General features: G+C 35.8%; 3 protein-coding genes across 4 annotated transcripts in view; 1 reads left to right on the top strand and 2 right to left on the bottom strand.

The window, feature by feature from the left end:
• LOC127506793 (transmembrane emp24 domain-containing protein 6-like) overlaps positions 1-14,517 on the bottom strand; it is a 292,092-nt gene that overhangs the window by 80,757 nt on the left and 196,818 nt on the right. The gene's annotated exons all lie outside the window — the stretch shown is intronic.
• Positions 1-14,517, top strand: part of LOC127506776 (uncharacterized) — a 348,308-nt gene that overhangs the window by 146,364 nt on the left and 187,427 nt on the right. The window lies entirely within an intron of this gene.
• On the bottom strand, positions 5,393-13,574 carry LOC127506821 (uncharacterized). The gene is made up of 6 exons (XM_051883653.1): positions 13,059-13,574; positions 8,682-8,716; positions 8,348-8,428; positions 7,760-7,838; positions 7,389-7,512; positions 5,393-6,000 (listed from the first exon to the last, which is right to left on the bottom strand). The coding sequence occupies exons 1-6, from the start codon at positions 13,202-13,204 to the stop codon at positions 5,863-5,865; spliced, it is 603 nt and encodes a 200-aa protein (XP_051739613.1). The 5' UTR covers positions 13,205-13,574; the 3' UTR covers positions 5,393-5,862.

The raw sequence follows: 14,517 nt of genomic DNA, 5'->3' as shown, positions 1-14,517 counted from the left end.
TGGACTTGTGTAGAAATCATCCATGTAAACATGGTACCCAGAGCCCAAAACTTTCTTGTCCAGAAGAGACATCACAGCATCATATGAAATCCCATGGCCTGTAGGAAAGCTGTTCTTGCCTGCGTACACAGAGAGATCCACAGTATATCCATTTGACGAGTCAGTAAGGACAAAAAACTTGAAGCCCACCTTTGTTGGCTTGGCTTTCATGTATCGTGCCATTTCTGCATTTGCTCTGCATGCCACAAATCTTTCATTCACAGCTAAATTTCTTCTAGGATGATAGAAGGCTTTGCACGCAAGACGTATAGTGTCCATGAGAGGTTTGATCCTGAAAAGTCGGTCATGTTCAGCTGTGCCCCTCTTTTTGTCATTTTCCTTGTCTGCATCTGGGTGACTCAGGTGTACATTCCATGAAATGGTGCGGTATCTGTCCCTTGACATAACTGTGGCAGGAAAAGGCATAGAAAAAATGCTGTGCTGCCGCCAGTAGTCAGCGATGCAGCTCATCTTTACCGTGGCCATGTAGAAAACGAGTCCAATGTAGCGGTACATCTCGTCAGCGCTGACATCTGTCCAACTGTATTTGCGACCTTTTGCAAGTGCCCTGGCAGCCTGAGCGTTTGTGTTGTGGCACAGATTTGAGACCGTAGTCTCTGAGAAAAACAGTCTGAAAAGACTCAAAGGGGAGTGCGAGTCAGCGAGACTCAACTGTGGGCCAGGTTCCCGCGCAGGCAGGAATCTCCAAGGCTTTGGATTCATGTCGCATCAGTCTCTGCTTTCCATGACAGAGTCTTCTTGGCTCTTTTTGCAACAGGTTTCTGGTCACTGTCATCCTCAAATCTGTATTAAAAAAAAAATAAATAAAAAAATAAGCATGCTGACAAGAATCTGTACAAGGATGTACTGGAAAATTCAGCTAATACCAGCCTATACCATTCATCAGCATCACCAGCTCTGACCAGCCTTGGACAGATTGCCATTCAATTAGCCAATCTGGTCCATAGCTTGGCCTAGCTCAGAGGTGTCCAATCCTGCTCCTGGAGGGCCACTTTACTGAGTTTAGCTCCAACACCCCTGCCTGGAAGTTTCTAATGATCCTAAATACATTGCTTAGCCATTTCAGTTGTTTAATTAGGGCTAGAGCTAAACTCTGCTGGATAGTGCCCCTCCAGGAGCAGGATGGGTCACCCCTGGCCTAGTTAGTCTACCAGCATCACCAGATTGATCAGGTCCCAGCAAGCTTGGACAGACATTTGAGACCAAATTTACAAGCCAGCGAGGATTGAGGCAGACAATAAATCAAAATGGTGTGTGTTTTGTTACATTTAATTTGAAATATAATTTGTGCTAATTCTCTGTGCCTTTGTTGATACCGGACTTCTGCATCCGCATGCGTCAAATTTCATATACTCTTAACTCCTATAACTTGTTTTCTGTCCGTGAACTCCCTCTGTTAGCGAGACTTATATATAACTTTTTTTCTTTTTTTTTTTATAAATCCTTGATCAAATATCGATGCTGCATCATTTACTTACCCTAATGTCATTCCAAACCTTTAAGACTTTTGTTCATCTTTGAAACACAAATGAAGACATTTTAAAATAAAATCTGAAAGTTTTATGTCTGTCCATTGACAGTCTACACAACTACCACTTTGACGCTTTAAAAGGTTCATAAAGAGATTGTAAAAATAACCTATACGAATTGAGTGGTTTAGTCTAGATTTTCTGAAGAGACTCCACTTTATATGAACAGATTGAATTCAGGATTTTATTGAACATATAACCATTCATCAACATACACATCAGATATGGTAAACGGAAGCTCGAGCATGTTAGCTTGAAGTGCGAGAACCAGTGAGGTTCATTCTTATGTACACTGTAAACCCTAATAAGTTGAGACTACTCAAATGAATTGAGGAAAGTGATTCCCTCAATTCAATTGAGTAATGGGGAAATGACAACTCAGTTTAATTGAGTTGGCCTAATGTGGTCTTTTCATTGAATTAACTCAAATGTTTAAGTACAGAACTTAAAAGGCAAATAGACTAAACTCAAACTTTCAAGTTTATATTGTGTTTACTTTTAAATAAATTATATTTATATTACTATTAAATAATTGATAATCAAAACAAGTTTTGTTTTTCCACATTAAAAGCTTTATTAGGGTTTTACTAGATAGCTGAACTTCTATGTCTACTGACTTAACATCATATCATTTAATCAATGAAAAATACAATTAAAATTCTTGCAGTAAAATGAATCAACTGATTTAAAATTTCTTTATCAGACATTTTAATGTGAAATTGACCATATCAGAATAATTAAAAGCATAGTGTAATGAACAACAACAGCCCCTCAGTTGTCTTCAGTGTGAATAGATAGATCACATCATACAGTCACTTTTGGAACCTGGAGGATTTTTCTGAAGAACAATGTGCAGTTTAACTGCTCAGGACATACAAGTGACTCATGAACAATTATCACAAAACAAACAAAAAAACAATCATTGATCATCTAGGTAACAACAGTATTAAGAATGAAAAAAACAACTCGTTCTTATTTTAAGATTTTTCAGATTCTGCAATGTGATGTAAACTTTTGACCACTGTATGTGTGTGTGATACAGTCAGTACAGCAGGATAATGTCAGTGAGATATCAAGACCCCTGTCATCCTCTACCATGTCCTTTCTCATCCTGTAGAAACTGCCACTGGTGGTTCAAAGGGTCCCCATTGCCACAGTCTTTCAGATGAAAGGATCCTTTGACCAAAAAATAAAAATAAAATTAAAACACATTTTCTCTAAATACATTATATAGTTCTCATTGTTTAAGCACAGAATAGAATGATGCAACATGTCATTTGATAATAAAAATGTAATGATAATACAAAGCAATTTTGTTAGTTGGACAGCAACAAGAATGTAAAAAGTCAAAGCAAGTAAAAGTGCTTTCTTGCCATTTCAGTAACTGAATAAAATACAAGATAACTTCGGTAACTGAGTGGTATTCAAACAAAAACTCTTTCTGTTACCTGATTGATGACTCTGTTCTTTGAAGAGTAAGTTAACAGTATTCGAGAAGAATGGCAGCATTTACCACCTGGCCTAAAAACAGTCATATATATAGTAAACATCATAATAAAACAAAGTAACTTTACATTATAGATTTCTACACTACACTAGAACATTTAAACAAACAACAGGAGCGAAATTTACACTGCACTTTAACAAATATGATATATTTAATGTTAAGTATCTTGCTAAAACACACCTTTTCTGTCCTTGTCTGCCTCACATGAATCAAAAGTCAGCTGCAGCTCTTCCTTCAGTGCTGTATTTGAAGCTTCTGAGGACAGTTGTGTCTGCTGATTTGTCAAAGAGGAATGTTAACAACTCAAGCACACTAACAAGGCTAACATTAATTAATAAACGTTTAATATTTAACTAGCTAACTTCTTATAAATGTATGTATCAGTTGCTAAGTTCTAGTTAGCAGTTTACCAAAATAGCTAAGAAAGCTAGGCTAATTTTACAACATAAACACACTCAAAAATCTTAGTGAACAACACTTAATCTTATGTTTTGTTAAATACTCCATTTAAAATGGCTCTATGAATTTGCACTTACCTTCATCTGATATAAACGTCTGAAAATGCAGGATTCTGTCAGCACGCAATAACTGAGGCCAGCAGGCTAGAAAATATTGTTTAGAGAAAAATGATAACATTGAAAAACTCAACGTGTTATGGTAAACATGTTATATACATTTATTTTATGAATTTACACTTACCTTCTTCTAAATCGTGTAAGTTAAATCTCTCGGATGTCAGCGCGTGCAAGATTTGAATTCAGCTGGAGCGGGAATAAACGGCTCGAAACAACGTCGGGCTAGAAAATAGTTTGGGGAAAAAAACAAAAAAGATGCATTGAACAAATTTTATGTTCTAGCAAACATATATTTAAAATAGTTTTATGAATTCACACTTACCATACAGAACATGATGTATATATACATATATATATATATATATATAGTATATATATAATCTATCTATCTCTTTGATTATGTCTTAAAGGGACAGCAGTCTAATATTCCTGCTGTTTTTAATGTTAATCAAACGCATAAGACGAAGAAATCTCTCACTACACTTGACTGAATAGCTTTTGTAACTTCAATAATGTTTAAATCGTTATTTAATTTCTTCAAAGAAGTTTAAATGCAGTGTTATTTTATATTTCGTTACTTCAATTTCTGTACCTGAAAACCTGTTAAAGCATTGTTTATTTTATTGTATCTTAGCTCTCATGTATTTATTTTTGCTGCTTCTTGTAGTTAGATTATTTTTTTTTTATTTCTTTATTTGACAATTGTCCTATTTTTTACGGAACATAGCATTTGTCCTCATTGTACAACATCACTACTGGTTTATATATGAACAACAGCAGAACTGCTTTCATTATTTTTTAATGTTATTTAAAGTACATTCTGATACTTTGCTTGTTATATAGACATGCAACATTTCAGCTGTAAATATAAATGTTAGCTAGATTATGTTCATTACCTGTGTAACAACGCAAGTTTATCCTTAAATTAAGGATAATCACACTTAGTTTGCAGCGTTCACTTATTCAAATGAACCAACAGAGCAATTGCACCAGGGTTCGTTTTTATCAAACCAAACCTGCCAAGTGTGAACACCCTATAAAAAAAAAAAAAAAAAAAAAAAAAATGTATTTACAAAAAAAAAATAAAAATAAAAAAAATCTATCACATTATGTGTGTTGGCCCACGTGATTTATATTTTGCGCTTTAGGAATTTGTCAAGTCGAACCAAGGCTGAATCCCAAATGGGCACACTTCTATGCACTTTCGATCTTGTGGATTTACAATGGCGTGTCTGTTAAGACCACGAGACCAAAAGGTGGTCCCATTCATCTTTATGTTTCAGAAAGGGTGCTCGCGAACGCCCCTTTGTGGCTGCTATGCACCCTCGATGAGCACTTCAGCTGAGCCCACAAGTTGCGAGCTACGCAGAAGACTTTACCCGGCAGTCAAAGCGGCATTACGTCACAAAAGTGCGGACTCGGAGGAAGACCGTGAGGGTTTTCACTGGTATGATTTTAAGATTGAGACAGCCTTTAAAATGGCCGAATCAGTGCCCCAACTGCTGAACTAGGGAGCTGATTGACACACACACACACACATAGAGTGCAGTCAAATGCCATAGACTATGTAGAGATTAGTGGACGATTTCAACTTGTTACACTATGCTAAAGCTACAGGACTTCTGAGATCCACTGCATCACGATCATGACGCAGAGTATTTTAACGTCATTTGAAAGTTCAACCAATGGAAACTGGATCTTGGGTGTGGTGGATGGGGTACGGTAGGTACACTGTAGAGATTGCTGTAAATTTTACAGCAACTTACTAGCAGCTGAATGACTAATTTACTGTAAAAGATTTTACAGTATTATTGTATTGACAATTACAGTACTTTGTTTTATTTACAGTATCATGTTGTCATTTCCAGTATACTGTTGAGTTTATTTTTTACTTGTATAAAATGATCCAATTGCGGTACAGAATTGTAAACCTTTTTTTTTTTTTTTTTTACCACTCCCCCAAAAAATGAAACTCATGAACATTTGTCCTTATAATATTCCTTTTAGTAATTTTAAACTTTTTTTTTTTTTTTTTTTTTAGAAGTACAAATTACAAATCTTGACCTCTAGGAGCCACTAGCTGAAGAAAAAAAAAGGCAACACCACCAACCGTCTCCCAGGGACCATTTATATCTTGGCAAAAACATACAGGCCTTAAAAATACAGTAAAAGTCAGTTTGTGTTGTTACATTCAGTAATTTTGGCAATCAAAGTTGACAAGCTTTCTGATGAGAAACACCATGAGGGGTTCAGGCTGATTTTTCTTTGGACCTTTAGAGATTTCCATCTGATCTGTGACTTTGGTGTCATCAGGATTGATTCTCAGAACCTGCAAGCACAAAAAACATTGTACTTTTCAGACCAGTGTTTTCAGAATTTGCCCTAACTTTCAAACTTGGTGCTGTAGGCATTTTGATGTTAATAAAAGCACTACATCTGATTCTGAATGGAGCTATGTGGATGGTACATAATTAGTAGGGGTGTAACTGTTCAAATTACTCATGGTTCAGTCATCATCATGGTTTTAGGGTCATGTTTTTGTATGTGTTATGTTCAAGGAAAATTTGACAACTGTCAAATAATAAAATAAGAACAAATAAAATACAAGCAACAGCACACATATATACAACAGAGAAAAGACAGAAATAAACCTTTTCGGGGTTTTCAGGCATCTAAAAGAGTAGTTTTCAGGTACAGAATTTGAATAACGTAATCACATAAAATAACACTGCACATAATCTTTACTGTATAAATTAAACAAAGATTAATCATTATTGAAGTTACAAAAGCTATTCAGTCTAGAGCAGTGAGTGATTTCTTATCAGTTGTTGTTTGATTAACATTAATAACAGACAGCAGTAATATTAGACTGCTGTCACGAAATAAGGCATAATTCAATTGATACCGATACAATTTGTGTGGTATTTCTTGACTGTTTACATTTACTTAAGACATAACCTACTACGTTTGCTAGGATACTCGCTGAGACGGGCATGTTGACATAATTTGTGTGTGAATTTGTCCGTTCAAGTGCAAAGCTTGAAAGCAAACTCAGTATTGAGCGCTGTCTGAGATGCAGCTTTCTGTGCGTACTTCGGATGAGTGCACACATAAATCTTCAAGGTCCCTTTCAAATCTTGCACCTGAATGAATAAATTGGCAAGGCTTAAATGAGTTGAGTTTAAACACAGATGTCAATGTGTGCTGTTCAGGTCTCACCTGAGGTCGCGCTCTATCAACACCCGGGTGATGACAGCGTAAATGGCAGCACTCGACTGAACAGTTTACAAAGAGTGACTGTTTTGTCCATGCTTTTTTTTGATCATCATTGTTGTAACGTATTGGGAAGCCAATGTATGCATCCATCGACTGAAACATTAGCTGACCTCGCCTGTTTTACACTTATTTCAACAAACCATATTACAGACGTGTCATCAGATTTGATATGAACCGCAGTGAAAGTGCGTGCTGAACGTGGGTGGATAACGGTGTGGTTCGAGAAGTGTTACACCCCTAATAATTAGCTGAAAATCCATTGCATTCAAATAATTAATGCTCCAATCTTTACAATGCATTTTTTGTAGCTCAAACAGTAGAGCAAGATGCTAGAATGCTGAAATAATGGATTTAATAAAAATTAAATACAATGTAAGTTACTTTGGATAAAAGTATCTGCCAAAAGCATGAATGTAAAGTAAAAAATTTATTTTGGCTTACCCAATTCTGCATTCCGACAAAACGGACAGATAATGCTGAAGAAGAGTCTGTTGCTGTTGTGGCTGGATGATGATTCTTCCCTTCATAGTCAGCATCCATGTTTTTGCTTGGAGAACAGACTCTCCTTTAAGAGTCACAGCAGCCCTTTTAGTGTTATGATAGTTTATAGGAAAAAACTACCATAGAAAACAGAACATATGACTAACAACAATTTGAGGATGAGGTGAGATATTATGTTGTAACTGACTACATTATGGTGTTTAGCGTTTTTAATAAATTAAACATTTAATATATTTAATGATTATGGTATTGTATAACATATCTTATAATATTTCATAACTTTGCCATGTTAATAATGGCATATTGCTAACCCTTTTTTCCTCCTCCTCAAAGCGTCACCCGTTCTGTGCGTTCGTGGAGAGCAGCGGTGTACAGTCAAGGAAATGGCAGCTGCAAATTCAAAATAAAGAACAAAAAAAGCAGTTTAAAAGCAGTCTTATGTTTGCCTGCTTAACTAGCGCTTACTTCGGCTAATTTATTTATCGATCTATCGATCTATTTATCTATCGAGAGAGAGGCTACTTTAAGGTGTTGCTTACGGAAGCCTGTTTCCGCCACTAAATAAAAACAGTAATTGTGACTTCTCTCACAATTCTGACTTCTTTTCTCACAATTGTGAGTTATAAAGTCAACATTCTGAGAAATAAACTCGCAATTGTGTGATATAATGTCAGAATTGCTTGATTAAAATAAAACGCAATTGCGAGTTTATATCTCAGAATTCTGACTTTATAACTCGCAATTGTGAGAAAAGAAGTCAGAATTGTGAGATATAAACTCGCAATTACTGTAGCCGAAATGGACTTCCATAGTTGCTTAAGGCAGCTAAACGTACTAAAGTTATTATGCTTCTTTGTTTAATAAGTTTACTTAAGATAATTTAGGCAACATTAACTTACCAGTTGATGTCACCATGATGGCAATGAAAAGGATCCAACATACACCTCCGATGTTGCAGATGACATGTTCCAGACCACAAACTTGAAAATAAATCAAATCATGTATTTGAAGATATTGTTTAAAAACCACACTTAAACAATGATGTTGCCCAACTCATTTTCCCCCTCAGTATTTCATGTTAATTTGCTGCGGTTAACGTTGCCATCCGCCTGATTAGCTAACTTGCATTAAAGAAGCAGCGGAACATGCAAAAGTTATGTTTTTTTTTTCTCTTTTTTCTCCAGTTTAACTCAAATTTATTTCAGCTAATATAGGTAAACTTAACTTACTCACCAGTTAATGTTATCACCGTTATGACGGCAATCCAGCTGACAGAAAAAAAGGCAGGAAAACTCTACCGACGTGAAAAACGACACGGTTACAAGTGAAAACACTAGAAAATGTTTGGTTTTACAAAAAAATTCAAATAATATACTAACCTTTTTGATGAGTCACTGGTACATTTTTTTTTTTTTTCGTCCGTTAACTGCCACTTCCACCATAGAGTGAAGAAAAAAAAAAAAAAAAAAAACTTAATCTCTTGCCATTGGTCAGTTTTTCGCGGCCAAGTTCACTACTGTAAACTGATTTACAGTACAGAATAATTACAATAGTGACCATATATTTTCCCATCATCATTACACATTTTACAGTATCTTACTGTACATATTACAGTAAAATACTGTTCAAATTACAGAAATCAGTTACAGTGTATAAAAGACTATAGATATAGAAAGACGGTTCACTCCTATTACTTGTGAATGGGTGAAACTGCAACGCGCAATATGGCGGAATATGTCCCGCTTTCCAAGTAAAAGAGCCAATCGCTGATCGGTAAAGTCATTGCATCACTGCAGCTGCCGTTGGAATCTCCCGTTCCTATAGAAACCTGAGACTCGCGCTTAGGAATGGAAATGCACATTGGCTGGTCTAGCCTGAAAAATAAGCTTTTGAGCATAAGAAACAACATTTAGCCTATGGGACAGTTCATGTCAGATTTTTTTTGTGGATTTGAAATATCTTAATTGTGAGTTCGGCATACAGTTTTTGAGATTTCAGGATTCCCCCATTTAAATAGATAGGACTTGGGCTTGGACGCCCGAAATAGCTGCCAGGAGGCGTTGCAAATATGGCTGCTGAGGGAACAGACTTTTCTTGAAAGGGACTTTGGTAGGGACGATGTGTAAAGACCGCTCAGACACTGATTTACAGCTGGAGGGTGCTTGTATTGGATTGATCACTCAGATTGACAGGTCTTGATTTACCATGCACCATAGAATAGACAAGAAATAAGAGCCTGGTTAATGAGTGGTGATCTTCCAACGCCGTTTCATCCTATTCTATGTAGTTTTATTGTGGCATTTACAACAGTAGTTCTTATGTTCAGGGTTCATTCACATTTCTACCAATGAATTTCCATGACTTTTAGGCAAATATTCATGACCTAACATTCCATGAAAAGTATGTGTATACATGTAAAATAAGAATAAAAATCCATGTTCAAATGTCCAATTACAGCACATCTTAACTAATTAACAACAAGCTATGTAGTTTAATACAAAATAAACGCTGACACCAGTAAGACGGTTAGATAAAATACTATGTCTCACCCTAGCAACGAATTAACATGCATCAATGGGAGGCAATGACGTTTAAAAAAAAAAAAAAAAAAAAAAAAAAAAACACTGTAACACTGACTGTAACTTTACAAGGCTGCGGGGCTAGAGACAAACTTTTGGAATACAAAACTTGGTAACTAAGAAGATTTAAAAACAGCTTTGCCTCCTAGTCCTATTAATCTCATTGGAAAACCATCAATCAAGAAGATAACATCCCTATTTAAATTCCCCCAAAACAGTCATGTTTATTTATTCATTTTTGCAATTTACACCTATACAAACTGCAACTGCCAGACATTACCCCATGCCAGGGTCAGAAATAAACTTTTCCAATATAGGGCCCCTTGCAATTGATTTCCAGGGGCATTTTAATAATTTATAAGTGCAATTTTTTTATGATTTGTGTTGTCGCTTGTCAAATACTTAACATTAACCAATTACTTAAGTCAATCAGAACGCTATATAGACTGTTACCAATAAAATTTTACCATTAACAAAAAAAAAAGCCATCTTAACACAGCAAAGGTGGTACAGAAGCTGCACCTGAAATAGCGTTAATGTTTATTTACAAAGACTGTTTAATGTTACTCAAATTATAAAATTAACAGGAACTCTTTACATAGTCATTTTGTCAATTAATGCTCTTGATATTGTAATAATGATTATTAATGTTGATTAATAGATGCGTAAAATGTTTTTGTGTTTGGGGAAACTGAATGTCATATTCTGGCTACAAAGATAAAACAAACTAGAACCAGATATGAATTATTTTAATGCTTTTTACACATTAGAAAATAAAGAATTAATTTGATCTTACCAGCATGATGAATAAATTATTTTAACTAGAATAAACTGTAGCCTATATAGAGGGAGCAGAGAACAGGACCGGGTCCATAACTTGGGTGTAGCGTGAGTTTAAGCGCTCTCACAAACACTCCTGTTAAAATCACGGAAGCTGATGACACTGCGACATGAATCTCTAACATCCAATCTGCACTTTGTTGTTTATTATGGAAAAATGTGCGAGTTTCAGTCAGAATTCAGACAGAGCGCGAGCACTGAACTAAACTCTTCGTTTCAGCAATGACTAAACTGAACGCTTCTGATTGGCCATCACGCTCGACAGAAACGCATGTGATTGGTTATATGCGGCAGTCGGGTGGATCGGATAAACAAATTATGTTTACGAAGTTTCAAAGTTTAACAACTATTATCACGTAAACATATTCTATTACATAAGTATTTTGAAACAAATTTCCATGACTTTTCCAAAACTTTCTGGTTTATTTATTTTTCCATAACTTTTCCAGGCCTGGAAAAATGCCGATGGGTGAGACTACGCACAGCAACATCAAACAAAGCCTTTCTTTCTTATCTTTTGTAGAAGACGGAGAGGACCCATACTATGCAGTTGCCAGAAACACCCACCCAAGGCATGCTGCAAGGGAAGGAGTGAAACACACCCGCAACCCTGTCTTTCCTTCTCTCTCTCTCTCTCTCTCCACCTCCTTCGTTGTGAAGTACTACTAGCACATAGCACATCCCTTCAACCCAGAAATCTCACTCACACACGGCCATGTACACACTCTCTTTCTCACACATGCACACACTCATTCCTGTTTCAAAGTGCTCATTTCTGTAAATGTATTGATTTTTCTAAAATAAAGTGAAACCACTGTTTTTTTAATTAAAATACACCTTGCCTTAATATAAAGTGAAACATGCATACATCTTCTGCTTTCAAACCTTGTAAAAAAAAAAAAAAAAAAATGTTGCCTGATATTGACCAATACACATTTTGAATAGTTAAATGTGTAGTATTAGATTCAGTGTTGAAAAAAATATAAAAAATAAAGTTTAATTTTGAAGAATTTCTACAAGCAAATGTCACCAATTCGGTGGAATGGCCCTTCAACATTTCCGAACTTTGAGTTTTGAGTGGTGTATGTGTGTGAGGAATTGGAAGCAAGCAGAATCTGGGTATTTCTAAAGCACACAGCGTAATCGCACATCTTAAAACTAAGCCCAGAATCGATTATGATATTCTCAGAATTGATCCAGAATCGTTGGAGAGAGAATCGCGATGCATCGATTTTTTTTTTCTCCCCTAGTGCCCCACCTGCGCAACTGGGATTTAAGCCCGGCTTGTGAGTTTTGCTGGTTAGATCAGCATTAAAGAACTCTCTCAACTGTTAAATAACAAATATAAGATTAAAATAATATCAGATTTGTCTAGTTTTAAATAAGTTAATTTTTCATCTCTATTGATTTATTTATTTAGTGTGTTTAAGTAAGAAATTTACTTTTGCTATGGTTAAATAAATGTTCAGTGATATCTTCCAAAGATTTTTTTTTTTTTTTTTTTTTTTTAATTTTGGCGCAATTGTTTTCTGCATATAGTGTTGATATGGCAATGCTGGCATGTGTGGAAAGTTTTAAACAATGTGTTACAACTAGCCCCACTTTGTGCCCCGCGCTCCCCCTACGCCAAAATGCAAATCACGCGCAAATGAGCTGCTCTACTAGTATTGTGAAATTGATTTCTTTGTATGTGCTATTAGTATTCTCTACACTGCAAAACCATTGTGTGTTCATTCAGCAATGTGTAGGCCTATGTAATACGGATAAACCGTGTCCCGTTTTGATTCGCAACATTTTACCTTAAAATACGAGAAGCCTGTACATATAATAAACATATTTTACAGTTTATTTAGCAAATGTTTAAAGCCGTTTCGCAATTTCAATCATCATACAGTAACCAGAATTACCTGTTTAAAAGGAATTATTTGAACGTTTCAAAGTGGACTGTATTAAAGAATCTGTGATTTATCTTTTTCTTTCAGTGTGTATATTTAAGAATATTTCGTACGGACGCCTCTAATTTAAATTTCTAGGATGTTTAGAACATGAAAACAAATTGAACTGTATGAAGTGCGTTTTTATTTTAAACCATACAAAACGAGCGTGTACATTTTGAAAAGTTGCCTGTAACTCGGGATAACACATTCCACTGATAATGTAAACCCGATTGAAGTCAGTCTAAATAACTCACTCGTTGGTATCCTCCACTGGATCAATTCGATCCTCAAAATGCAAGCGCTCATCTTCAAAGTCTTCGTCTTCTTCCGAGGAAAAGGTGAACTCTTCATCACTGTCCATGTTCACCTGGACAGCTTGTTTACGTGAGCGTCGCGCCATCTTGATGAAAAGTTAACAAAGCTGCTGCTTCTTCGTTTAGTTTCTTGGTGTGTTCCAGACCATCGTAAAAGGTGCAATGCCGCCACCTACTGTATTGGAGGCTTCATTGATACCTTCTAAAATTCTCCTGATAAGGCCAGTTCTTCTTCTTCTTCTTGTAGGATTCCGGCAGTGTAGACGCTGCTAAGCGTATTACTGCCCTCCACAGGTCAAAATTTAAACTAAATTCTTACATACAGTCCTGTGTCATGCAAGAACTGAAGAATCTCCTTGGTGATCAGTTTATGCTTGTTACTGTGTCCAAACAAAGATAAAACAGAAAAAGCCTCAACTCCAAGTCCTGCTAGTTTAACAAATATATTTCTGTCTGCCCTATATTTTCTACATTCCAGGAAAACATGCCTTACTGTTTCAAGACTCCCACATTCACATAGGCCAGAAACATGTTTTCCTACAATGCATAAAGAGTAATTTAACAAAAATGTAAGTAACATGAAAATGCAATATAGACAAAGTGCTGCTGCATCCCAGTTCACCTACTTATACTATGTCCTAAAAGTATGTACTCTTTTTGTGAAGAAAAATTGTGTTTACATTTTAATAGCAGAAAATCAGGCAAGCTTTGGGACAAACTATCACGTGATTAAATTGCATCTTTAATGGACGCTCTGTCGCATAGTTACACACTTTCCTGTCACCTTAAACTGGCCTGTCAATCATCTTGTCACAGTTAACATCCTCCACATTTAATTTAATTTCCTACCGTATTGGAGAGAAGCACATTGATCTTTCAGTCGTGGGTCTTTCATGCACAGACTCTATTTTTTGCACAATAATGCAATTAAAAGTTAATGGCCAAATAGATCTTTATAAAAGTTCACATTACACATTAAATAAATATTTTTTTATTAGGTTAAATGTTGACTAATAGTCATCAAACCCCTTTATTTAAACCTCTCTACTTAACCGCTGGTGGTTGCACATATCCACCATGCTCACAGTTTTTTTAACACTGTTTATTCACGTTTGCAGTTTTGAACCGAATCCCCCTCCAAAGCGCAATGGGTTGTGGGGCTTAGCTGTTAGAGCGTGCACAAATCCACACTTTAAACAGAAATAACAGACCGACCATACTAGACATACTATGCATTGGCACACGCTTATTCTATTCTCACATATTATTTAGGATGGATAGTATACACATTTGATGACAATTCTCCCACCATTTACTCACCCTCATGTCTTCCTAGATGTATAAAGCTTTCTTTCTTCATATGAGCACAAAGATTTTTAGAGAAATAATCCATCTTTGT

The sequence above is a fragment of the Ctenopharyngodon idella genome, chromosome 24, assembly GCF_019924925.1.
Source record: "Ctenopharyngodon idella isolate HZGC_01 chromosome 24, HZGC01, whole genome shotgun sequence".
Classification (NCBI taxonomy): Eukaryota; Metazoa; Chordata; class Actinopteri; order Cypriniformes; family Xenocyprididae; genus Ctenopharyngodon; species Ctenopharyngodon idella.
This window is presented reverse-complemented; position numbering and strand designations above follow the sequence as displayed.

What these genes read in the sequence shown, in the direction of transcription:
- LOC127506821 (XM_051883653.1), bottom strand. Translation starts at nt 13,204, where the DNA reads ATGGCGCGACGCTCACGTAAACAAGCTGTCCAGGTGAACATGGACAGT. An exon ending in AACGGTGATAACATTAACTG is followed by an intron (nt 8,429 to 8,681) that starts GTGAGTAAGTTA and finishes TTTATTTTCAAG; the next exon opens with TTTGTGGTCTGGAACATGTC. An exon ending in TTGAGGAGGAGGAAAAAAGG is followed by an intron (nt 7,513 to 7,759) that starts GTTAGCAATATG and finishes TGACTCTTAAAG; the next exon opens with GAGAGTCTGTTCTCCAAGCA.